Source organism: Peromyscus eremicus, chromosome 10, assembly GCF_949786415.1.
Source record: "Peromyscus eremicus chromosome 10, PerEre_H2_v1, whole genome shotgun sequence".
In the NCBI taxonomy this organism is placed as follows: domain Eukaryota; kingdom Metazoa; phylum Chordata; class Mammalia; order Rodentia; family Cricetidae; genus Peromyscus; species Peromyscus eremicus.
The window spans coordinates 85,478,030-85,505,189 of record NC_081426.1 but is presented as its reverse complement, the minus strand read 5'-3'; the positions used below and the strand labels follow the sequence as shown (position 1 = coordinate 85,505,189).

The 27,160-nt window shown below is 44.3% G+C and overlaps 2 protein-coding genes across 3 annotated transcripts in view; one reads left to right on the top strand and one right to left on the bottom strand.

Moving 5' to 3' along the window:
* Positions 1–116: 116 nt before the first annotated feature.
* Paqr3 (progestin and adipoQ receptor family member 3) lies at positions 117–25,151 on the top strand. The gene is made up of 7 exons (XM_059274704.1): positions 117–477; positions 3,326–3,488; positions 8,816–8,971; positions 10,206–10,403; positions 12,370–12,460; positions 16,084–16,232; positions 23,953–25,151. The coding sequence occupies exons 1-6, from the start codon at positions 293–295 to the stop codon at positions 16,224–16,226; spliced, it is 936 nt and encodes a 311-aa protein (XP_059130687.1). The 5' UTR covers positions 117–292; the 3' UTR covers positions 16,227–16,232; positions 23,953–25,151.
* Positions 23,291–27,160, bottom strand: part of Bmp2k (BMP2 inducible kinase) — a 106,143-nt gene continuing 102,273 nt past the window's right edge. For both annotated transcript variants that reach the window (XM_059274702.1, XM_059274703.1), the window contains one exon: positions 23,291–25,386. In XM_059274702.1, coding sequence (XP_059130685.1) covers positions 23,981–25,386 — 1,406 coding nt within the window. In that variant the 3' untranslated portion in view covers positions 23,291–23,980. The remainder of the gene's footprint in view (positions 25,387–27,160) is intronic.

The following is a 27,160-nucleotide window of genomic DNA, read 5'->3' as shown; positions in this document are numbered from 1 at the left end:
TCCTGCTCATTAAGGCAAAACGAAGGGCGGGCCCACAGGGCGGGGGGCGGAGCGATAGTGCCCCGATAGGGGAGGGGCGTGGTGGGGGCGGGGCCGCACGGCGCGCTGACGTCAGAGCGGGCTGCGACGCCGGCGGTGGGCCAGAGCCGAGGCATCGGTGGTGTGTAGCGGGGCTCGGTCTGGGCAGCGGCGGGCAGAAGCACCTGGCCCAGCGTCGGCGGCTCCGGGGCGGGGGCGCCAGCGGCGAAGCCCCCTCCCCGGGGAGGCGGGGCCGGGCCGGCGCCGGGGCATCATGCATCAGAAGCTGCTGAAGAGCGCGCACTACATCGAGCTGGGCAGCTACCAGTACTGGCCGGTCCTGGTGCCCCGCGGCATCCGCCTGTACACCTATGAACAGATCCCGGTGTCCCTCAAAGATAACCCCTACATCACCGACGGCTACCGGGCCTACCTGCCTTCCAGGCTGTGTATCAAAAGGTACAGTGGCTGCTCTGCGCGGCGCGTCCTCTCTCACGCTTTTTGTCTCGTCTCCCCGCCTTTCTCCGCTTTTCTCTGTGCGCATCATTGCCTCACCTCTGGGCCCTTTCATCTTTCTGTTGCCCTGTCTCTTCTCCGGGGTTCCTTGATCCACGAAATCATGATACTAAGTGGTCATCGTTGCCGTCCCCAGTAGCCCTTTGCTGTTTACAAAGCGCTTTTACATCCTTTATTCCATTTGGTACTCAGTCTACCCCACTGACAATGGCCGAACCTTATTTGCTTTGTGTATACCTGAGCTTTGTTTCTAGACTAGCACTGTGAGAATTCAGACGTGTTGGCCAGCTGAATGCCCGTATAATAGCAGACAAGTCCACATTGCTATGCATATGTATGTGGGAAGCCTTGATTCCTTCAAGCATCTAGCAAATGTGTATGGAACCTCTACTAGGTGGTAGGCACTATAACCAGATCCTGCCAAAGGTAGGCATGGCCCTTGTTCCCATGAAGCTACAAAGGTCTAGCATAAGTGGCAGACACTAAAGAGATAATTACACTATTACATAATAGTCGTTGTGGGAAATGCTGTGTAGGAAAGAAAAGCCCTGTGGCAAAGAAGGCTGAAAGGGCAGCCAGCCTCCCACAGAACACCTCGAAAGCCTCTGCACAAAATGGATTTGTTGTTTTAGGTCTTTAAAACCAGAGTCCCAAAAACCTGTTTTTTAAAAAAAAAAAAAAAGGAAATAAAAAACTTGCTTTTAGTTTTCAGAGTAGTCCACTTTCCGAAGTCACTGTTCGTACTAAAGTCATCATGCAAGCAGTAAGTCCAAAACAGCACTCCAGGTCACTGGAATGGCACATGCTGCTTCCAAGATGTAAGCTGTTGAAGCGTCCAAGCAGCGACCACGTCTGGTTGTTGGTCTTCCCCACGTGGTGTTTTCCCATTCTGTTTCCTTTTTGTGCTACCTTGGAAGTATTGGTACTTGAATGGATGACCAAGTGGATGTCACAATTCGAGCCCTAATTACGGCTTCTTCATTCCCCAGTGCCCTGTGTTCATAACTGCCTGAGAAATCAGAGCTAGGCCCTGCTCTGGAGATGGAGAAGGGCAGGCCACCAGCGAACTGCTGTAAATATTTTGTGCTCGCCTAGCAATGGTCCTCTGAATTCTAATATCTTGAGTCCAAATCTCGAGGCTATAAAACTTGAGATACTGAGTTGTTGAGACAGACACAGGTTAACAAGCCTGACTCTTAGCGAGAGTTACTCTGTTGGTTTTGAAGATAAACAGAATTTGTGAGTGCCTAGCTTTTTTGACAATAATAGTTTATCCTTTACTGGGGATATTCTTCCTACAATATTGATCTTATCCAGGTTGGGTCTTTGCCTTTTCTCCTTTCCTTCAACAGTCTCCAGGACAGATTGTGCATGTGAAGAGAGGTTTTGTGTGTCCATCCGTTCTATCTGCAATCTGTTCCTGGGAAGGGATGTGGTTAGAGTGTGTTTAGTTAATCAGGTTATACTGGGTTTCATAAAATGAAAACTTCTGAGGCAATAGGCAGAAGGTAGTGTTGATTGCCAAAACAGTCCTGTAATTAGATGTGTCTAGAATGTTCTTTTAGTTCCTCCCCCAGTTACAGATAGTCTTTGTGTTTGATGATAAGCAAGATAAAGTCTGTGTTTCCAGATACAAGATATACCTTATTCGTGATCATTGGAGACTTCACTGTGTATGCCTTATAACACTAACGATGTGAGAACCGTGGGGGCTGCTGCAGATTTGAGGAGATGGCGCAGGGCTTGAGAGCTTTGGCCACCCTCCAAGAGGACTTGCCTTTGATTCCCAGCACCCACATGGCAGCTCACAACCATCTGTAACTCCAGTTCCAGGGGATCTGATGACATCTAGCCTCTGCGGGTACCAGGCTCACGTGGGGTACACAGACATACATACAGGCGAAAAGCCCACAGACACAAAACAAGAATAATTAAATATTACCCCCCCCAAATCTGATTCATTAACAGTCAAGGCTTTTGTTTAACAAAATAATTGATTTTACTAGAGACATGCAAGAGTATTTAAATCTCCAGTCATGGTATCACCTTGTGGTAAAAATGAAGAACCGTTTCCCAAAATTGAGATAGAGCTGGCAGCAAGCAGCAACATCTAATGCAACTCCTTTTCTTTATAGATGAAGAAACTGATGCGTGGTCAGGGTAATAGACCCTCTACCAGCCTGTGCTGCCAAGACATCTTAAGAGGACAAACAGTACCTATACACAAAGTCACCTTTCTTCCTAAAAGGAGTGAACTCATGCCACCTAGAAACAGGTTTCAGAACTTGCATAGCAAAATTCCTCTGGCATTGTCTGCCTGTCTTCAAGACCTTTCCAGTGGGTTAATCTGTGTGTGTTTTGCTTCCCCTAGATGCACTGAACTTTGTGTGTGTGTTTAACAAGTGCTTAAGAGGTATTTTACGTTTATGCCTCAGCTTCCACTGAGCAGTATCTCTGGTAGCTGCTCCTGACAGTTTTCTAGCTAACATCCAGTGTTTGTCTGCATACTTCATTTCTGTAGACAGTGAGCAATCTGAGCAAGGGCTCTGCTTAGAAAAGTGATGCAATAGGAAGAAAGACATAGTGAGAACACTGAGAGCTGGACACCAAAAGCTGGAGGGCCCAGAATTAGTGCAAATGGGAGACAATGACAGAAATATCAAATAGTACAGCTGATCTTAGAAAGGCCCAGATAGGGCTGAGGCCAAGTCACTCCCCCAAACCCCCAACCTTAGAATGCTGACACTCTGAGCCGATGAGACTCTGAACTGTGTGTTTGTTTACTTTGTAGCTTGTTTATTTTATCCAATGAGACAGTAAACATCTGGAGTCATTTGCTGGGTTTCTTTCTCTTCTTCACCCTGGGAATATATGACATGACATCCGTGCTGCCATCAGCAAGTGCATCCAGAGAAGATTTTGTCATTTGCTCCATTTGTCTTTTCTGCTTCCAGGTGAGTCATCTCACAAACACCAAGGTGAAGGGAACTTTGGTCAGGCATGCTTGGGCAGGTGACTTGACTTCGGACCTACCACTGTGAAGAACCCCCAAGGGTACATGGGACAACGTAGCATAAGCACCACAAAAGCTGTTGCTCGCATCTATCTAGAAGTTATTATTATACCATATTTGAAACCCACTACATTTCAAAGATGGTGGGAACTGTGTTCGTGTCCTCCCTCTCCCGCCCCCCCCCCCTCTCTCTCTCTCATTATGTAGCCCAGGCTGGCATTGAATTTGAACCTTCCTCAGCCTCCCTCATGAAATGCCAGGATTATGGGCATGTATCACCATGCCTTGCTTCTTTATCTTGGTAGATATCTTGGCTGTAAGATGAACACTGCGATATGAGTTTGGCTGTAGTATCCACTGCAAACCTGTTTGGAAAGACTCCTTCTCTGTCCTGTTTAGAATACATGTGTGCCTTGTGTTTACTGCCCCGCCCTGCCTTTGTCGCGCTGACATACCTCGCTGCCACGGAGCTCCTGTTCCAAAGCCTCAGTGTCGTTTCCTTAGTCCCTTTGCCCTTGCTTGGTTTCCCTTCTATTTTGTTTGCATTCATCTGTAACTTTTGTATTTATTAGTTCCATTACACTTGCGTTTTTCCTAGGATCTGTAGAAATGCCTTTAAAGCTAATAATTACTAATTTTCAAACAGATCACTTATTTATTTTTTATTGAAAATAGACTTTTGTGCTGGGCGGTGGTGGCGCAAGCCTTTAACCCCAGCACTCAGGAGGCAGAGGCAGGTGGATCTCTGTGAGTTAGAGGCCAGCCTCGTCTACAGAGGGAGTTCTAGGACAGCCAGGGCTACACAGAGAAACCCTGTCTCAAACAACAACAACAACCAAATGGGTTTTTGTTCAGACAGTATATTCTGATCACCATGTGCCCTCCTTCACCTCTCCCTAGAGCCTTCCCACTTCCCCATCCAACTTCATGCCTTCTTTCTCTCTCTTTAAAAACCAATCAAATAAACAAAACAGAACAGAACAAAACAAACAGGGAGGGAAAAAAAGCAAGAGAAGCACATCCATGTGCAGAGGTGCACACACACACTCACACATGGAAAACCCATCAAACACAAAACTGGAAACTATAATATATATACACACACTCCCGTGCACACTGGAAACCATAGTGTATAAACAAAAGACCAGTAAGGTACAAAATGCCCAAACAAGGCATTGTAAGACAAAAAAAAAAAAATCTCTAAAAGTTACCATTGAGTTCATTTTGTGTCGGCATCTGCTGCTGGCCAGGGGGCTGCCTTTCAGTGATTTTTGGGTGCCCAGTGTGACTCCTTTGGAGAAAACTAACTTTTCCATTGTGAGTGTTGTGACTTGGAGATAGCTCCTGGGTTAGGGATGGGGGATCATATCTTCCTCTTCTCAGTGCTGGATCTCCATCTGGCTTAGGCCTGTGCAGGCCCTGTACATGCTGCCAGAGTCTCTGAGTTCATATGCGCATCAGTCCTGTTGTGTCTGAAAGACAGTCCTTGGTGTTTTCCATCCCCTCTGGCTCTTATTTCTGCAGGGTTCCCGGAACCCTGAGGAGAGAGATTTGATGGAGACATCCCGTTTAGAATGGACGTTCCAAGGTCTCTCACTCTCGCATATTGTCTGCTGTGGGTCTCTGTATTTATTCCCATTGACTTCAGGAGGAAGCTTCTCTGATGATGGCTGAGCAAAACACTCATCTATGGGTATAGCAGAATGTTGTCAGGAATAATTATATTGCTACCTAAGCAGAACAGTAGTATCTGATTTTTTTCCCCTAGGTCCATGGCCTATCTAGTCCCTGGTTCTTAGCCACCCAGGCAATGTCAGACACAGGTTCTATATTATGGAGTGGGCCTTAAATCCAGTCAGATAGTGGTTAGTTACTCCCATAACTTCTGAGCACGACTGATTGCCGAAGCGTATTATGTAGGCAGGGCACCATTGGAAATGAGAGTGTTCAAAAAGATCATTTTAAAGCATGAAATAATTAAGGGCCATAAGAACACTGACATTTTGATAATTAAAAAAATACATAAGACAGAGCAAGATGAAAATGAGAAGAAAAGGCTAGTATCACATTTCCTCCTGACAGACACAGACCAGCACTCTGCACTTGAACCTGTTCTGCCCAGCTGGAAAGAAAAATCTATAAACTAACTGCATAAATGTTTCTACTGCAGCTTGTGTTTTAGAACCTTGTCATTATGCTCAAAACATTGGTCCTAAAGGGAAACATATTAGAAACATCTCAAATCTTCTTTTTAGTAATTTCAATTTTAGTTTAATGAGTATTACTTAGTGCCCCTATATACTTCTAGGCCCTGAAATACTGGAAGTGATACTGCAGCAGTAATATGTAAGGCGGAATAGAATAAGCATGTCAGTGAGATCGAGTCATGTATGTGGGAGGGTAGAAAAGTAAATCTGGACATTGAAACAGGAAAAACGCTGTGTAAAGGCCCAGGAGGAACAAACAGCTTCCGCTTTCTGGACTTAGAGGTGTTCGTCTGTCCATGTGAACCCTGGGGTGGTAGAAGAGGAAGGAGAGGCAGGCAGTAGCAAGGCTACCATGGCACACTGTTACCCATCAGTGCACTGGTGGGTGTTGGATGTCACTGTAATTACCTTCCCACCTTGATGGTGCAACATGCCATAGAGTGCTTTCTATGAGATCTGAAACATACCAGGTTTGCCAGAAATGTCCATCTCTCAAGGGACTCCTACCAAGAGCACACAGCTCTTCAAACAGAGCACACAGAGTACAGGTTTTCCCTTCAGAACTTGGGGTGCTTTATTGATGAATTTTCTTTTCCTTTTGATACCATAGTTTTTCTCCCTCAAACTCCCCTTTTCACAACGAGGTACCGTTTATTACCGATTTTTATAATTACTATCAGTTACTATATACTCATGTCGAAATTCAAGCAGATCAGAGTTTATGAAGGAAGTTCAAGTCACTTGGCACCCTACTTCCACAGGTGGCCACATTGGACATAACGGTGGTCATAGACATTGTGCACCTAACATCCTCTTCTCTGCCTGTCCAGTGAGTGCATCCGAGCTCAGATCGCCTCTCCTGGCTACTGTGCACCATTCTCTGTGACAGGGAGATCCTTCTTCTCTCTCAGTGAGCAGTTCCACCATGGTGCTCTCCAGGTTTATGGCATGTAAGCACAGGGATAACCAGAGAACTCAACTGAGCTGGTACATGGAATTGGGCCAGCCCACTGTGGTGGCTTAAGAGTCATAAGCCACAGGCCAGTGAAGATCTGTGACAGCAGATGAACTAAATCTGTGGTTAAGTGTGTCATTACTGAACATGGACACTGAATCTCTGCAAGCTGGTTAGGCTTGCTCCATGAACAAATAACTTGATTCCATTTTACTGTCTTAGCAGCCAGCTGCTCAGAATACATCTGTCAGTTGGGCCTGCTTCATAACAGTCCCATTTTCTCCACTGCCATTGTCACCGACTTGGTAAACTCGTGTTCCCCAGGGCTGTGTTTATAACCTTTCAGCTTGTCTACACCTCTGTAAAGGTGTTCTTCATATCCTCAGAAGTTTCATACATGGGCTATAATGCCAAAGTTAAAACACCTCATTGGGTTGTCGCTTTAATTATGGCATAAAGAAAGCCGCATTCCATTCTTCGTTGGTTTCATATTTTTCATTATATGACTTGTCTTTATGGACCCCTTTCCCTGAAAAATGTACAGACTTTGCTAATGCCCCTGATGAGCGCTAGCTGAACGTTGAGATGCAGCTCAAGCGTCAGCCCTTCCGGGATGCTCTTTCCCTTCTGCCGGGTACACCTGCAGATACACCACGTGCTCCCACACGGCCAATGCCTGCTTCCCTTGGTGGTTTATGGTCTACACTGACTTCTTCTACAGAATTTGTTAGAGCAGTGCTTCTCCAAAAATCTCCTGGAGAGTACAAGTTTCACCTCTATGTCCCCTTCCGTGCCATAACACACAACAGATACTTAGTGGTCAGAGAAGTTCTGCCCTGCCTTACACGTCCTCAGAACAGCTGTCTACATCTTTGCTGTCAATTTGGAAAATATAGACATTTTATTTTTCATGGATATAATAAAGCCATATTGACTTAGAAGTAAACTGTAGTCTTTAAGTTAAAAAAGCAAATTGTAGCCAGCTATGGCGGCACATACCTTTAAACCCAGCACCAGGGATACAGGGGCAGGGGACCTCTGAGTTCCAGGCCAGTCTGGTTTACTTAGTTTCAGACCAATGCAGGCTGCTTAGTGAGACTTTGTCTCCCATCAAGAAGAGGAAAGCACATTATAGACTAGAATTATAATAAGTCCACTTCATTAAAGTATTTATCATGTGTAGACATAAGTATCACAGGTCCTTAGAACATACGTGTTACAGGGACATATAATATGTTATCAGTTGTAGCTGCAAATTTCTCCGGTCCTACCTTGCTCTGCAGTCTCTCCCATCTCTGGTCCTGTAGCCATTTATAAAATAATTACTCAGAGGCTTGTATTAATTACAAACTGTATGGCCTATGGCTTCTGCTTTTTGCTAAGTAGCTCTTTCATCTTAAATTAACTCATTCCTATTAATCTATATGTTGCCACGTGGCCATGGCGTCACCGTCTGCTGGCATCTTGTTGCTCCTTTGGCAGAGGCTAGCGTCTCTACTGACTCCGCCCTTCTTCTCTCTGTATCTCTGCTTGGATTTCCCACCTGACTGTAAGCTTTCTTGCCATAGGCCAAAACGGCTTTATTTATTATCCAATGGGAGCCACACATATTCACAGCATACAGAAAGATATCCCACAGCAATCAGTAGTTACTCTAAGGAATAGATTGAATGAGAGGGGCATATATTTTTTGCAGTATACAATTCTGTATCCTTCAATCTTTATTAAGGGATTTATGTTAATTTAGTGACTGATAGGAAAATAAACTCAGTCATGAATCAGAGTAGCCTTAGGAGGTATTATGAAAGGATTTGTATTAAAAAAACATATTTTCATTGTATAATTTTTTGCTGTTTATTTACAGTCTTATATTTTAAAATAATTATAATTTTCAAGTTTCTAGTGATTGTGGTCCCCATTTTCCTGATGAACCCATGAAGCTTAGTGGCAGTTTGCCCTGTGGTGAGGTACACAGCTAGAACTCGAACTAAAGTGTCCCTGACTTGAAAGCCTGGCATCTTAACCGTATCTCAGAAGAGCATTTATGAGTTCCTCTGATTTCTGTTTGTCTCACTTTGTTCTTAAAGTCTGCCTTTCCTCTTGTAGGTCTGTATGCTCTGCTCAGTGGGCTATCATCTCTTCTCCTGTCATCGGTCAGAAAAGACTTGTCGAAGATGGATGGCATTGGATTATGCAGGGATTTCTATTGGAATACTGGGCTGCTATGTCTCGGGAGTATTTTATGCATTTTACTGTAATAATGTAAGTGTTTAGAACTTTCACACTCTATCTTTTATATAGGATTTGGGTTTTCCTGCGGTCATTTAAATCTGTGAATGTATGCTTCGGGCACAAACTTCACTTTCACTTTCTAATAGATTTCTAATATCTATTATCGGTTCCAGAGTATTTTGTTAATTTTCTGGGGGAAAGTATGACTGTAAGTACGCAGATACAGCACACAGAGAATGTAGCAGCATGTGTATAGAATTGTGTAACCCAGGATGGGGAGGCAAGGGATCTCAACTTCCAGGCCAGGCTGAGCTACGCAGCCAAACCCTGTCTCAAAACAGTGAAAAAGAAGTTCCATCAACCTTGCTGTCCCATTATACTGTTTTATTTTCCTTTTCTCATCTTACCTCTTTTTCAGAGCCCAAACTATGCTTTTCCTCCAGGAGCAGCATACCTGCTCAGAGTTGTAGTTCTTTGTGAACAGAGTGTGCCCTGCCCAAGCCTCCCTTCCCTGTGTATGGGTCCACTCAGATGCAGGCCTCGCCCTGGACTGTGGCAACACACACACACACACACACACACACACACACACACACACACACAAACACACACGAGCACACGCTTCATCCCAGCCCTGCCCCCTGTTTGAATAGACTCTCCTGATGTCTGTCTGTCATCTGAACTTCTGCCTCAGTTGTCACACTCTGGGGTTCCAGGTCCTTGCTACCACACCCAGCGTCCATCCTGTTCTTCAGCAGTGTGGCAGTGTGGCAGAGCTCAGTCTTAGTCTCTCCTTCGGCCGCCTTTCTCCAGACCTCCCTGGCCCTCTGTGCGCCTTCTCCCCACACACTGTGTGTGTTTCCAGGCTGAGATGTTGTCTCTTCTGCTTCCGTGGTCCTCAGCATTCTGTCTGTGACTCAGTCACAGCATTGCCGTTACACCAGCGAGCTCACAAGGTGCCCTCCCGCAGTCTGCACACAGCCCCTGGAGAGCCGTGCCATAGGCAGCCTTGTTCCTACAGCACTTGTCTTGTGCCCTGCATAGCTCAGGTGGTCAGAACACGCTGTTGTACGGAGAAGTGTGGTCCTTTACCAGTTCACTCTCAGTTTTGGGTGTCATCCTAAGAAACTGTTTAAAAACTTAGCATTCGTGTGGAACATTCTTTAGAAGAGGATGGGGGACCTTGTTGGACATTAAAGCCAAGTAAGCAGAGCTTGCAATGTCTGCTGTGGAAGCCCAGATGACTGTCCTCCTTTCCTTCTAGTATTGGCGGCAAGTGTACCTGATCACCGTGCTGGCAATGATCCTGGCAGTGTTCTTCGCACAGATCCATCCCAATTACCTCACACAACAGTGGCAGCGGCTCCGCCCCATCATCTTTTGTTCTGTTTCGGGGTATGGCGTGATCCCTACTCTTCACTGGGTTTGGCTCAATGGAGGAATCAGTGCTCCTATTGTACAGGTAGGCTGAGTATGGTCAGTATTTTTCCTCATTTTTCTGTCCTTCATTTCCATTTCTCCCTTAAAGTGGTGTTGTGAGGCCATGTGGGTAGCTCTGAATCCTTTGGGAGCATGTTTTTAGTTGCACATGGAAACACAGTTTTCGCAGCTGTATAAATGAGCATACCTTCAAAACCATAAGTTAGTCTCTACTCATTTCTGATGAGTCGCTGTATGAAATAACATCATTCTTTTTCCGTCTCAGGATGTAAGTACTCATGTCATTTCTGGGGAGGACTTCTGAGTTTGCAGTTTTGTTGCTGCGCTAGTGATGATATCCTAGACAACGGGGTACAGAAGTGGGAGCAGCTGGTTTCTTTTGAGGGTAAGGGATGAAGAATTGAAGAAGTTATGGTTGGACATGTTGAGTCGGAGATATGTACGGGATATAAATAAAAGTAGAGGATAGAGTTGGAGACAGGTGATAAATCTTTGGCAGTAGCTGGACCATGAGGAGGGTGCTCAACCCACCCAGAATAGTAGGTTGAGTAGTGAGGAAGAGCTGTTGATTCTGTTGATCCAGATCCTGTGGAGACGGGCGATATGTGAGAGGAAGGACTCCAGTAGGGCTCTGTCTTCCTGAGGAACACAGATTTCTGTGTTCGTAGAAGTTTTTATAAAGGCTCCAAGTGTGTGCTAGAGAGAGAGCTTGAACATATTTAAGTAAATCTGCCAGGAAAGCTGGTGTGAGTCTCCCTTGTCACAGCGCCGCTTGTCTGGACTTCAGTGGAGTCAGTTGTCACTTCAGGAGAATTGCTGCCTAGAAGAGGAAGGCCTGTCAGGAGGCCGGCTTTCACTGTGGCCTAGAGGGAACACTGATAAACCAGTGAGAAGAAAGGTGGATTGTGACCGAGTGGGATGAGTGGCGTGGTCCACCATGGGAGAGTCGGACTCTCTTCATAAGAGCAGGAAGGTAACAGAGCCGGTATGAGTGAGGAGGGGACACAGCTGTCCTGCTATGTAGGAAGACACCATTTCTCTGGTATTTGGGGCCCCCAAGAATAAGACAGTAGAATGAGAAGCTGCTATCTGTAATTTAATTCCAGTTAGAAAAGAATGACTGGTAGCTGATACAGAAGTGATTAATTTTAGAAGTGGTAAGTTACAGTCAGCTGTAAAATGATAAAGAGAACAAGAACTTGAGAGTTGATAGATTTTAGGAAAATTTGAATATTCCTCTATTCACAAGACTTAAGATAGAGAACAGGCATAAAAAGAGAGTGGTGCTGAAAATAGAATTCTAGTGAGATCGCCCATGATTCCAGTGAGGAAGCGAAGGGGACTCTTTGAGGAAATGCACTCAAAAGCTCTCACTTTTTAAGTTGGGAAGAGATGCCCCTCCTAAAGATGAGATTTCCAGGTGGGTTAAGCCTAGCAGATGGTTAAAGGTGTGTTCTAGAATGGTTAGAAACCTCAGACTGATGAATACAGAGTTGGAGAAGGCCAAGGTCATTTCACATACTTGAAAAGGAAGAGAGAAGCTGTCTTCACTTCTTACATGAACTACTGGTAAATGTGGTGGGTTTGTAACCAGGGTTCGGAACAGTACATGTGCTTTAGGGTCGGGAAGACCCGTAGGCCCATACACCAGCAGTGAGATGCAGTAGCAATGCTCAGGCATTTCTCTGGGGTGCGGGGAGCCGTTCTGTCTTTGAGCCCTCCTGACTGGGCTCTGCACACATGACACTCTGTAGCCACTTTGTAGAGGGACTGGGCAGTATCGGGACTGTCACCAGCTCAAGCTCCATAAGTAGCTGGCCTCTTAGGCCATCACTACGCTCCATTGCTGTGGACCTCTTCCTGTGAGATGAGAACAGGAGACCATCAGCAGGATAACTGAGACTTGGCAGTCTTTAAATCCTACCTCTGAGCTCTAGGAGATCTCAGTAGCCCCGGGAAAATCTAAGCCAACACTCTTTGTTTTCCAGGACTTCGCACCCCGAGTAATAGTGATGTATGTGATTGCTCTTCTGGCTTTCCTCTTCTACATTTCCAAAGTTCCAGAACGGTACTTTCCAGGTAGGTCCCTGTTCACCATGCTTTTGTAGCTTTCTTCTGAAAACACATTTGAAGTAAATGCTTCTGAGAATCAAAATTTAGATTGTTTCTCAGTATTGATTATGGAATGATTCTTCTATTCCTAAGCAATATCTATAACTTTTTCACCAGGCATGATGGTGCACACCTTTACTCTCAGCACCCAGGAGGCAGAGGCAGGCAGATTTATGTGAGTTCTGATCTATATAGTGACTTCTAGGACAGCCAGGGCTGTGTAGAGAAATCCTGTCTTATAAAACAACAAAGAAAGAAAGAAAACATAACTTTAAATTTCAAGGGGCTTTAGAGACATTTCCCACCACCCTCACAGTAATAGTGTCAACCCCCAAGGCTGGGGTTGACACTATTGTACAGTTATAAGCTTGTGACTGAGGATCATGTGACTCCTGGTCCCTGTTCCTTTTAACATGGGGCACTAGCATTAGCTCCCATGCTCCTCCGTCCATACCACCTTGTTCTTAGGGAGTAACTTTTATATGCAGGGATACATAAAGTAAGAAATGCAAGAAGCAAGAACACAGGAACAGTAAGAAGAAGACAGGCGTAGAGCGACTTTTCTGTATGTCAGGGCTCAATCTGTAATTTCAGTTGTCTAAAGGAAACCGCTCCAGAGTGAAAACCAGTCAAAACTTCTATCACACTATATGTTATAGTTGTTATATTTTAATCTCTTCCTAGAGCTGATTTGTAGTTAAACATTATTGTCGGTAGTCCTATAGGAAAGGTAGTTATGTATGTATAGGATGGAGTACTCTGCAGTGTTGGGCATCCATGAGGGCTCTTAGAATGTATCCTTCGGGATACGAGGGGCCTGTGTGCCTCACACAGATTCTGCACAGCAGCTCAAGGCAAGCAGTCTGGCTTTGAGCTTCCTCACACACCGCTAGGGTGAACACTCTTCACTGCCCCAGGGTACCCAGGCGCTACTCTCGGCAGGAGGAAGATCTCCCTTCTTCAGTCCAGCACTGGGGGGCTCTGGTGAAAAACACCAGAAGACACTGGGTACGGTGGGCAAACTTCTCCAAAGCGTGTTCTCCTGCACTGCACTCTGCAGTTAGACTGCCCGAGTTCAAAGCCACAGGAGCCCCTTAGTCGTGGCCCATGCTCACCAAGCTGTGCTTCCACATCTGAAACAAGCTGGAGTGCTTCTCTTCCGGGGTTCCCATGAGGGTTAGATGACAGCACCCCTGGAACAGCACAGTCCCAGGCGGGCAGTAAGCACTCAGTGAGTGACGGCACAATCTTGGTCATAGAAGTATCAGGTTTAAATAAAGGAAAGCGTGAAGTCCAGGTAAGCTGACTCAAGAGTAACACTTAGAGAACTTACAACAGTGACTTAAGTTTGGAAAACTGAATCAAGACGCGGTTTCAATCTAGGCTGCAAATCCGTCCCTCCCTCCAGGGTTAAAAATCACTTCCGTGGTGCTTAGTCAGGGGAGACGCAGGGGTATGAAGGTAGTTTTCCAAGACCAGGGCATGTCCATTGCACTGTGGGCATGCTGAGTCCTGACTTGCCCACATGTGGAGGGCTGACATTAGTTGCAGGGAGTGGGGCTGTGTTCACGTGTTCCCCTAAGAGGAAGAATCACCTCCATGATGAATTAGAGATGGCTTGGGACCCTTCTTCACATGCTCTGGAGAGGAGGCAGTCTAGAGGACGAGCCTGCGAGCATTGTCTTTTCGTCACTGAGTTTCCAGAACAAATGGAATGCAGTGAGAACCTGGGTGTGTGGCCATCAGGACATGAGAACATAATCAGCACATAACCCCACACTGAAAATGCACAATTTGGGTAGGTTTCTGTATCATTTTAGCTCAGTGGGAGAGCACTTGCCTAGAATGCACAAGGCTCAGAGTTTAATCCTGAGCACTGCAAAATAAATTAAAAATAATTACATTCATATAGAATTCTATTTCTTTATTGCACACAAGTACAATTACTCTGTACTATGTAAGAACGGCCATGTGGCTTTAGCCTTACCATTTTCAAACCAGCTTTTAAGAATTGTCTTTTCTAGCCGGGCGGTGGTGGCGCACGCCTTTAATCCCAGCACTTGGGAGGCAGAGGCAGGCGGATCTCTGTGAGTTCGAGGCCAGCCTGGGCTACCAAGCGAGTTCCAGGAAAGGTGCAAAGCTACACAGGGAAACTCTGTCTCGAAAAAACCAAAAAAAGAAGGAATTGTCTTTTCTAACACTTGCAAAGGTTCATGTGTTACATAGCTTTTCTCCAGGGTGAGCTCAGCATGAAATGTGTCCCTGTAGCTGTATGGCTGAGTGCAGAGACATCAGAGAGTGGAGGATGGGCACTGGACAAGCTGAAGTCTTAGGAAAGGTAGTCTCTAATGTTAAGTATGTACCTTCACCCACGGATGAGAGAAGCATGGGCAGTGTAGACTGTGAATAGCGGGTAAGAAATTTAAAACTAAAAACAGCTCTAGTTAAAGTTATACGCCTCTAATTGTAGCACTAGGGAGGCAGAGGCAGGCAGCGCTGTGAGTTCAAGCCTACCTTGATCTACACAGTCCTAGGCCGGCTAGGGCTCCATAGTGAGACTGCATCTTCAAAAACAAAAACAAAACAAACATGTATCACAGTGGATCCGTAGATCTGCATGCTCATCAGTGGACTATTTATTACAAGACAGCAATTTTTATATTTCGTCGTTTTTTGTTTTTTGTTTTTTTAATGAATCTGTAGGCTTTCAATTGGAGTCAATCGAAAGACTGAGAGCCTGCCCAGGAGGAATCCTGCTGACTCACACTTTAAGAAAAAGTGAGCTTAGGGATATTTACACAACACCGCCATCGCAGGCAGGATGCTAAGGGGCAGCTGGTAGTTGTCTTGGCTCTGGTTGTTGGTGACCGGGAAACACCAGAAAGCTCCCTGTATTAACGATTAATTAGTCCTTCCCACCTGTGCAGAAGTGCTCCTACCAGGGTCACATCGAGCCATACAGTGCATCTGCTCCGGCAGACTCATACCTCAATCATGCCCTGATCACCACTGTCTCTTGCCTTCCATCCGAAACTTTTCCCCCATTCTACCAAATATGTTGAGACATGGGAAAAAAGGATCAAATTCATGAAAATAAACATTACGTTAATTTTTTTTCACATTTATTGTGCGTGTGTGCTTGCACGTGTGCACTCTTGGGGGGTGGGTTGCATGCCACAATGTGCATGCGGCAGTCAGAGGACAACTGTCAAGGGTCAGTTTCCCACTGCGGGTTCCCTCTTTCTGTGTCCTGTGGATCTGAGGCATAGTGGGTCCGTCAGGCTTGGTGGCAGGTGCCTTTACACCCTAAGCTATTTCATTGGCCCTCACAAGTTACATTTTAAAAATAAAGTTGGGGTCTAAGGCCATACCAGCCAAACACACCTGATCTCTCCTAGAAACAGTTGGGAACAGCATTTCTGAAATTCACTTGCATACTTAAGGAATAAAACCTTAATAAGAGTTCACCCTCTTGAAAAAGATTTGAATCTGAATTAATCTGTAGTCAATCTGTAGCCAGAAGTAGAAGTGTATTTGTCTCTAAATACTGAAATAATAGTGTCAGCCTTTCTTTCTACTCTCCCTTCCAGGACAGCTAAACTACCTCGGATCAAGCCACCAGATCTGGCACATCCTTGCAGTAGTGATGTTATACTGGTGGCACCAGTCAACAGTGTATGTCATGCAGTACAGACATAGCAAGCCTTGCCCTGACTATGTTCCGCACCTCTAAGTTCAGGTATGGCCACCTGGTGAATCCAGTCATTGAGCAATATGCCGTGGGGGGTTTAGACCCCATTATTTCTAAGGTTCCCATTTATTTTTTCCCCTTTTCTTCTTGTTTAATGAGTCATAATGGTTTATAAAAATGGGGACACATACTTGGATCTGTAGTAAGAACTGTTTGACCCTTGCAACTATGATTTGACGTTTGTGCAGACGGTAAAAGTGAGACATGTTGAGACGTGGATGTAGGTGTGAGACTACTCTAAAAATGGGGTGCATTCTACATAAGTCCAGCTTCATTTTCTTAGGAACAGCCCCTGTCTGTAATAAATGGAGGCATCCTGTATGCTTACTTTAATAGGAGACATTTTCATTAAATGACCAAATTTGCCTCTTCAAGGCAAGGGTTGCTATAGCCTGTGCTACTCCAAGCTCAGTGTGCTGCTGAATAATCACACTCTTCCTCCTGTACAGCTTATGAGAAACTGGCCCCTGAATCATTTCCCCTAGCCAGTTTCTCTTCTCCTTAGGAACATTCGATTTTTTTTTTTTTTTTAAGTTTGCTAACAAAAAAAATTTTAATTCCTCCTTTGAGAAAGGTATTGAGAAAAGAAACATGCATTGCTATTTTAAAAAATATATTAGGTTGGAAACTAGGGACATGACGGAGCAACATATGGTCTGATAGCCAAATTATCAGCTACCTAATTTTATTCCAAATATTATTTAATTCCATATTAAATATCAGATTCCTGACAGTGAATTTTGATTCCAGCTTTCCCAAAGAACTTTCATCTCTAACTCTAGTCCTAAGTTTCATGATGATGAGTTCAAAACTCTATGGGTGCTACTTTGAAGGCCATGAGATCTGAGTGGCCCTGTCTTGACCGTGAATGAACCGTAAGCCTTAGAAGTCATGCAGATGTCTCATTTGATAGTGAGATTATTCACCGCTGCTCCAGGCCTGCTTATACTTGTACTAACATTTCATTGACAACTTAAACATGTATATAAACACCATGTACACTTCAGAGCTGAAGCATTAGTCTTGTTAATTGTAGATCCCGCTGCCCTGTCAGATAGCATAACTTTTATTCCTTGGTCTTTCTAAATGCATAAATTAAATCATTCATAATATTCATAAAAACTTCCGTTGTCCACTGAAATATAAGGTATGACCTAAGTTTCTTAGTAAGTTCATAAGCTGTTTTAAATACTGGCATATTTTCAGGAAAATGGAATTAACTAATATATCATAAAATTTTTCTTTATGTTGATGTTTATTCCCTAAATGCACTTTGTACATTCAGTATTAGGAAAATTGATATGCTCAGTGTATGCCTTTGCAGGGTGTTTCTTTGTAGTGTAGTGGTTTGGGAATTTAAAATTTCCCTTGCTAGTACATCAGAATTTTTTTCCCAGTGGCTTCAGTGAAGGCCACCATTTCATAACCATAGTGATGAGGGAATGCTACTTTGAAAGTGGCTGTTGTATCTTAGGACACAAATTCAATTCATGCTCAACTTTAGATGATCTGGACATAACAAAAGTTGAATATATTTCTCAAAAAAAAATCCATTATTGGCTTATGTTGCTCTTGAATACACATTTTATCATTTTGGCCAGAATAAATATACTAAGTAGTTTTTAAGTAAAAAATGAGGAAAGTCCAGTAACTTTAGGTGTGGAGCCATTTTTATTCTGAACTCTTCTCAAAAGAAGTTTCAGCCTAGGTGGGTCTGGAACTTGCTATGTAGACTAGAATGGCCTTGTACTCATAGCGATCCACCTGCCTCTGCCTCCCATGGTGTGCCACCATGCCTAGCCCTCTAAGTTTTACTTTCTTGAAATGCCTGGTTTCTTTTTGTACATGAATTCTGTAATAATTGCTGTAACACATAAAAAGAGCATACTTTGTTTTTAAATAACTTTTCTTTGAATAATTCTGATTGTAGGGACAGTTATTCTGTATTCTCTGAAAATGTTTGATATTATAATTATTGTCCTCGTCTTTTATCTTTATAATGTATTTATTATAAAGGAATGACTGACTGTGGATTGTTGTCAACTATAAACACTTATGTATTTCAGCATTTATTGACCATCTACTGTGTGCATAACACTACTGATAAAAAGTTTAATTATCACATTAAAGAATATTTGACAACTGCTTACAAATCTGAGCTTTGTAATAATGTATATTTATTTTTGTTTTTTATCAGTTTATTAAAATAGGTTGAAAATTGTATTTCCAACTACAGTATTTTTTTAAAAAGTCAGTCTTACTTTTACCTATATACAAACTACAAAAGCTAAGACTTTAAAAGTACATTTTTAAACTATCTCTGGCTGTTTTAAATTATAAATTATTGAGATTCAGTTAACTCAATAAACAGTCCTTTTTCTCTATAAAGCCAGTTTCAAACAGCAAGGCACTGCTCATCTCTTTGGCTTATACTAGGTGCAGTTTGGTAGCTGCATGGCAAAGTGTGCATATGTAAATAAATGGGGTTTACTAAACGTGGGCTGCTTGTCATTCTTTCTTTTTTCTTTTTTTTTTTTTGGTTTTTCGAGACAGGGTTTCTCTGTGTAGCTTTGCGCCTTTCCTGGAACTCACTTGGTAGCCCAAGCTGGCCTCGAACTCACAGAGATCCGCCTGCCTCTGCCTCCCGAGTGCTGGGATTAAAGGCGTGCGCCACCACCGCCCGGCTGCTTGTCATTCTTTATGATGCATTACAGATCTAAATCACATTTTAGAGTCAAATGATGAGCCAGGGACTGTCACAGCTTATGATCCCCTGAACAGAGGATCCAGTTTGAAGATTGTGCTTGCAGAGCCTAGAGCTGTGCAATTCTCCACTTGTCAAGTACGTCCTAGAGATATCCCCTGCCTGTGTTAGAGGCCTGCACTTCTGGATTCCTGCCAGTTTCTGAGGAGTTCCACACCCACCCAAAAAGCATCATTTCTTCTAAGTCCACACTCGAAGTGTGAAGTAGCTCGGCCGTGAGGGAAGGGCAGGAGGGTCTTCTGTATGCACTGTCACTGCAACATCTACACTGATGAGAAATGTAGACACTCTAGCACTCAGGTCCCGAGACTTTACTGTATGTCTGTGCTGTGATGAATGATCTGGAACTGAAACTTACCCTTGAAAACTTTTTTCTGAAAGGAGAGAAATAACAGTAGGGCCCCCTTGAGGAGAGTGAACTTCTGTACCCTTGCCCAGCTTATGTGAACAGCCACCAAGGCCCTCATCCTGCTCTACTACTGTGGCATCAGACTGCTGCCTGGCGTGCAGGTAATCCCAGCTGTGCCAGCCCTATGTGCTTTCTTAACATGCAACAGTTTTCAAAGGTCGTGCTGTGAATATGAGAATTAACGGTGCCACACGTGATGCTTGATTGCCCTTTCCTAAACAGGAATTATTCAAAATAAATAGCTCAAATAGCACTATATGTTCCTCTTTAGAGAGATTAACTATAACCAAATCTAAACAGTGACTGCTTTGCACTGGTTACTACTTCAAAACAGAAGTCCACTCATACCAAATCAAATGAACCTTATTCAAGACTGAGGAACTGTCACAAGGCACCAATCCAGACTGCAGACTGTGGAATATTCATTCTCAGATAACACTACAACTCTGTCGTCAATCTAATACACAGGCCATCTCATGGAGATGCCAAAGCCTCTTTTCTGACAGAGTCAGGAGCTAAAATACTTAGTCAAATATTGTTAATGCTAACAGCCTTTTACAGTTGAAAAAACAAGTTACAAATTAAAAACGATGCCAGACAAGTTAATTCAGAAGGCACTCTAAGACCTGGTGTTCTGACCTTCCAGTCACTGTTGGTGAAGGAGTCCTGCTAGGAAATGTTGCAGAGGAATGAGGCCAAGTGCAGTTTTTTAAATCCTGAACCATGAACTCTTGAGAGCAGAGTGCATAATGGAGACAGACTCTATGGTGAGAATGAAAGAACTAAGTAGAATTTTATAATGAAACTTTTAATGAGACAAATTAAAAAAAAAAAACTCCAAAGGCATTGATTATAAAGAATAAGCAATCCACTTGGGATTTATTGCATTTAAAGAAGGCAGATTATTAAAACAGTAGGTATGATAAATACAGTAAGAAAATAACTTTAAATCTCAAACAGAATAGTGAACAGAATTCGAGACTAAGCAATGTAAAGGCAGTAAGGTAATAAAATTAGTGCTTAACTGGGTATGGGGAAGCAACTGAATTCTATTTCATAAGTTTCCCAGCTACACTTGAGGGCTTAAGTTACTTTAACAAGTATGTTTTGTAACAATTAGAAACATAACTAAAGATATAAATCCGGTTTTTTTTAAAGATTAAAGTTATTTGCTTAGTGGTACACAAAAGGCTTCAGAAAATTCAAGTTTAACAAAACTGGAAGTGTAATCAAAGAAAGTGCACTTAAAGCTGTTCGCCAGCAATTAAAAGGGAGCTTCCAGGCTGGAGATGTAGCTCAGCGCTAGAACGCTGGTCTAGTATGTGCAAGGCCCTGGGTTCGGTTCCCAGCACCACAAAAGGAAAAACCAAGTGGCTACTACTCCTTCTATTGGACGACTTTTCAGTCACAAAAAGCACATAGTAATAAAATCAGTTCTCTTCTGAAAGTAGCACTGGGAATTTTAAAATTAAAAAAAACAAAAAAAAACCCTAAAACAGACTCAGCCCTCTCTGTATTTCCATCTACTTCTTCCTTTTAGTGGCTTCTGTAAACCCTCTCTAGGAGTGGATGCTCTTTTAAAAAAAAACAAACAGACATGATTGCCATTTTTAAATTCACATTAATTCCCTAATAGAGAGCTGTGATGTGCACGCACGTGTGTCTTTTTTATCTTAGTAGAAAACACACTTGAGTACAAAAGTTTTGCAACAGTCATTCGCTATTGTCACAGTAGACACCTCATCTCTCACAGTAGACTGTCAACTCAATTAACTGGACCTAAATTGCTGACTAGTTTTGCTAAAAAAGACAAAGAAAAGCTGACCAAGTTCACTGCATGTTCTACATATACTAAACAGACATACCCAGACTCCCCTACATCTACGTTCAAACCTAGATGACCCAGCGGAGTGGCTGCCCCACCACACCAGCACAGGAGAGTGGGCTCCACCAGCAAGATGACAGCAGTAGTCAGACCCTGTTAAACGCCGCAGGGTGCACAGAGCTGAGATCCAAGTGATTTCCTATCCATGCCCAAGTACACACATGGGGGGGGGGGGGGCGCGACACTCAGTTCTTAATATCCTAGTCAGTTACATTTTCTCCCAGCTTACAGTAGACCTTTTCGCCAACTATACACCAAGCAACTTCAGTGTCTTGGCGGATGCATTCTTCAATGCCATAGATGATGATCTTTGTCATAGTAATGTTTTACTGAAGTTATGGAAGCTAAGCAAATGGTTCACTCTTTAAAAGACGATTCAGAGTTAACAAGCTAGTAAAGCTTCTAAGAAACAGCTTTGGCCTTGGATCCTTGAGGTCTCTAACGTGACTTCCCTTTGATGTTCAAGTTTAACAGGTTTAGGACTACTTTGCATACTTAGAAGCACAGTGCACACCCAAATGACATTCCTTAAACCAGAACGGGGCCATCCCATAACAGCCAGTCTTTCAGTGAGTGCTATGTGCTAGGTCCTGTGCTTGGCAGCTTAATTCTCATAAGGGAATTAAGTACCTAAGGCTCAGCTGTACGGAGACTGAAGACACAGGAACTGCCCAACTGGACCTCCAGAGAAATGCTCCATCTGTCCAATGAGCTGATCTCAAAAGAGGAATGTCACCTGGCTGGGCTATAGGAGACAATGTAAACATTTTAAGCTGTGGCAGAGTTGTTTCCTAAGAATTTATCCAGCATAAGCCAAAGTGTCAGTGAATCCCTTCAAATTATTCAGTGCATTGAAAGGCAAGTAAAATTATGATTTCATATTCACATCTTAGGAGACCACATCAGTTCACTGACTACCTTCTAGATGAGCTCTTTCTGTGCAGTTGATGAGTTTACCGCTTTGAAAAGAAAGCATCACTGAATCTGTTTTGTAGTTTAAAGGATCTACTACTATTTGCATTAGCAGTATTAATTAACCTGAGAACTAGAAAAAGGTGCAAACACAGCCTCTGCCTTTGGCACAAGGGCAGGAAGTGGTGCAGAGCAGGTCTAGGTGGTGACGTAATGCTGGGCTGTTTCTCCGCCCACCTTTCCCCTGAGCTCACAGAAGAGAAGCAATAAGAATGACTGTGGCTCAGTTATATATTCTGCTTCTTTCCAAGTTCCAAACTGTGAAAGTAAGCAAATAATTTATCCTATCAGGGCACTAAAATATAAGAGGTTTTTATAGGATTACTCATTAAATCCACTAATTGGGGGCAAAGACAGTTAACTTAAAATATAGCAAGCAAGGAGGGTAACGGTGATAAAGTTCCCACCCCTTTTTGTAAATAACTATTAATCTAGAAACTTCTAATGCTAGTCTGGCAAAGGCAGTTGTAACTGAAGACAGAGACACAAGAAGCACAGATAGTGTGTTCACATTAACTGATTATAACTGCTACCATTCAACACGACTACTACAAAATTTCAAGTTTCTAATTATGACTAGTGGTGTTCTTTAAAAGGCAATTTGGTAGCTTGGTTCTTTTCACTAATGATGCAATCACCTAGCAGAATTGAGGTCCCCAGTCCCAGGATCTAGTTCTGACATCCACTGCAGGTCTGGCTGTGGGTGCAGAGGGGCTGGCAGCAGGAGGCCTGCGTCCCTTAAGGCTTGTCTCTGTGGGAGCACTGAAGTCAAACTGCCCCACCCCCAAGCCTGGAGGAAGGAGCTGCTTGTGACTCGGGAGTGTTGGATAAGGGCGGTGGTGTAATAAAGTACATTAGTAAATCCAACATGATTTTACATTGTAAACACCTTAAAATTTTAAAATTTCAGCTAGCCTTTTCCTGAAATTAAACTTCTATATAACCTGTCCTCCCACTTTTTATCAATAAGCTTCATCAGGGACATAATGGTAAAGATTTTGGCAAAAACAACGTAATTCTAAAGTACCAAATGTTGCTTTCTTTTTGACGTATCATTATTTTACATTTTTCAAATGCCAGATACTTCTCTTTACATTTTTGTTCTAGGCTTCTATAAAGCATTCCATATTTTAAAAATTTACTTTTGACAGAATAAAAACTACATATATATTATCATATACATGTTTGGATGTATATACCGTAGAAGGGCTAAAGTGAGTTAATATATACATTATTTCATATAGTTATCATTACAGAGTCCATTATTAATGGCACTTGTTTTGAAAAATGCAGAAGTTTTAGGCACGGTAGTCAGTCCCTCTGGCCCTGCGTTACAGAGAAGCGTCTGACTGAAGAGCACACTCCAGGCTGTTTCCTCCCGGGGGCAAACCCTCAGCCTGGCTTCCAGCGCTGGACCTGGGGTGTGCACTTGATAAGCTTTCCTGTCTCTCAGTGGCGACACACCTGCTTTCCCAGGAAGCCCCACAGCTGCACCTCGGACCCTTCCATTTAGGCCTCCTGCTTGAAGCGGGCATCACTGCATACCCTGTACAGAAACTTGCATTTGGTTTACTTAAAAGTCGACAATTCTGACTAACCTGTAAGAATGAATTATATAAACAACTATACAAATCAAATTTCCAGATTCATAAAACTATTCATACTTTTTTGACCACAGGAGTTATTGCCGAGTCCACCTGGAGCATCTACTGTTTAGAGGGGAATGGAGCAGCACCAAATGGGTCTAATTCCACTGGCTGGGGCTGTTGGGACTCATGTGGAGCCAGGCTTTGCACCACGAGTTCTGTGAAGGGCACAGCACCGAAGTCATCCATTCTCAACGCGTCTGCACTATGGAATGACCCATGTACTGAATTCTGCCTTGGCCTCCCGGGCAGGATGGCATTGTGATCAACACGGATGTCGCTTAGGCCCTGATGGGACTGGTGCCACGACAACTCGGGCGGATGGAAGGGCTTGGCACCAAAGGGGTCCAGCAGGCTCTCCTCGGGTTGCAGGACACTGCCCCTGTCTTTGCCGTCGGTCAGGGCGACGCTGATGTTTTCCTTGGAGTCTGAAATGGTTAAGAACTCACTGCTGCTTTGTGAGTCTCGGCGGCCCACCTTTTTGTGTCTGCGAGCCCTCTCAGGGGTGCGGTAGGGGGGCTTCAGCGTCTTCTTTGCGCTGGTGGGTGTGCCGTGGTGGCGCTTCCCATTGCTTTTGGACATGTCCTGCTTTGTGCGTCTCTGTCGAGAAGACAGTTTCTGCAGGCTGCGCTGTTTGACTTTTTGCTGCTGGCTCCCAGTTATTTCTTCAAAGGGGACGAGCCCAAAAACATCCTCCCTGCTTTCACTTAGGCTCGCGGCTGATGTGGAAAACGGCTGAAAGGGGGTGGAGCCAAAGATATCTACACTCCTGGGCCGCGCAGGCAGGGGGCGGGTGTCGGAGCCCACCGCGGGCCAGTCCTGCACCTTCTTGTTGAAGGGTGCCTTTGTGAACACATCAAAGTCCTCCTGCTCCGGAAAAGTCGGCCTGGAGAGGTTCTTCCCATTCCCTCTGTGCTGCGGCTGTGGGGCGCGCACTGCAAAGAAGGGAACAGCACCGAACACATCGAACTCCTGACCGGGAGTCGGGGCATCAGCTGGAGAATGGGCAGGGGAGAGGAGTGGGGGGTCACGCGCTGGGCTCCGCCCACCAGCAGGTTTGTCTCTGTGCAGGGAGCTCAGGTCTCCACACTTGGCTTTAGGCTGTTCATACTCTGAGTCAGAGCTGTGTTTGTCTTCCTCTTCCTCGTCTTCAGAGTCCATGAGCAGAGGCCTGTGACCCAAGTTCTCCGGCTCGGTGTCCTCATCATTAAAGTCCCCGTGTTCTCCCTGAGCGTCCTCGTCCTCTTGTTCTTCTTCACTGCTCTTAGGAGAAGGGGGGTCTGATTCAAAGTCGCTCTCAGAATCATCATTCCCCTTCTGCACTTGACCCCGGACTGCCGGATTCTCTGAGGTTTTCTTTACAGCCCGCTGATCTTTGCATATTGGGCTTGTGCTTCCGTTTTTGGTAGGATTTGCAGTGATATTTTTTTGAGTTGGAGAGTGTTCAGTTTTCTTTTCAGGAGAACCTAAAGGTTCAAAGAAAAATCATTACAGTATTCAAGTATTTCAGTATCGACTTGTACTAACGCATGGCATTCCATGTCCTCAGCAGTTCCCCTCCTGGGAAGAGTGCTGTTAGTTCTCTGACCTTGTCCTGGGCAGGTGATGAGGTCCTGTAACGCACAGTGTAGTAGTCTACCCATCCCCGTAGGCCGGGCAGAGCCCCTCACTACAGAGCAACGGCAGTCACAGCACCTATCCTAGAGCAGGGCCCTCAACAGGACAAGGCTATGAATGGTCTTCTCCACCACCAACATCAGACTCTCCACCCTCCAAAGGGACTTTGCCTTTTCTCTTTATGGTATCTGCTACCTACTTGTCAGGATGTGTTTTGTTTTCATCTGCACTCTGCTTCCTAAAAAGCGGTGTTTTAAGTTAGTACCGACATAGCTCACCCAGACTGCTCAAAGCTGAGAACCAGCTCTGACCCGGACACTACCAGAGACACTTACTGAGGTGCGCCTCTAAGACAAGCACATCTTTAAGAACTTTAGTTTACCTAAAAGTACGCTACCTTCCTAATACACTGGCCTACTGAACTGGATGTTTCCAGAGGTGAGAATCAATCTGTAGTGATCCAATTACACATACTTATCTCTTCCTCTCCTTATGACTAAGGTATTTTTCCAGTTACTGAGGACTGGAAGTACAATATGCAGGAATGAAAACTAATTAGCATACAATAGAGGAACTATTAATTTCCATCATGCACAGAGTGGTCTCCGGAACATTTCCTTCTCTCCAAAATCCACACTGTCACATTCCTACAACTCTATAGACCATTTTCTCCCACTAACAACTCAAACACCTTAAGCACGTACATTCCCCAGAGTTCTCTCCTTGGCTGTTTCTCCCTCCTGCCATGTACATCAGTAGTTCTGGCTGACACTGGTCATTTTAACTGGTATCTGAATCCGAAATTCCAGTCTAACATCTTTAACATTAATCTCTTCAGACTGCATCCTACCAGTACTTGAAAGATACCACTCCCCTTTTAGGACACAGTCACCACCAGTTCCTCTACATTATGTGCACCTCCACCTATGCCAGTCCTGCGGCCAGCAGACATCAACGCCATCTCCTTACCAGTTACTGTAGCTTTCGTGTCTTCAATCCACACCATTCTCCCGTTGACTTGTTCCCTTATTACCCCTCCCAGAGTGGCCTGGCCTCCCAGTGTGCTTCCCCTTGAGCACACAGCCCTCAGTGTGCACCTTCATCTTCTCACCACTATGTGGCTGCACCTATCAGGAGTCTCTAGTGGCTCTGAAACATTCTACACTGTGTATGGCGTTCGGTCCTGCCATGTCTTTAGCTGCAAACTCCAATGTCGTCTATGATACTATCTGTTATACCCACAGCTGGACTCTTCCTATGAAAACTCAGCAACTGAGCAGCTACCAAGCTTCTTAAAACTTGCCATCAGACTAAGGAGCACAGCAGACTTAGGGAAGTCTGTTAGGAAGGTGTTTGCTGTCTCAACATCTCTCCCGCTTTGTGATACTGCACCTCAGTGTAAAAGCTCTTCTACCTCCCTAATCCACCCGATGGACTCGTGAACATGGCTGCAATAAAAGACCAGCCCATGTGGCAGCCCTTCAAAACTACCCCTAAAAGATGCCCCCGACACGTGGTGCTTCTGATGAACTTGTACACCCTTAATTACCGGCCTACTCTAATGTAGTTGGACAATCACTGCTATTTATCACATCTCACTAATCTCTATATCCTAGCACTGTG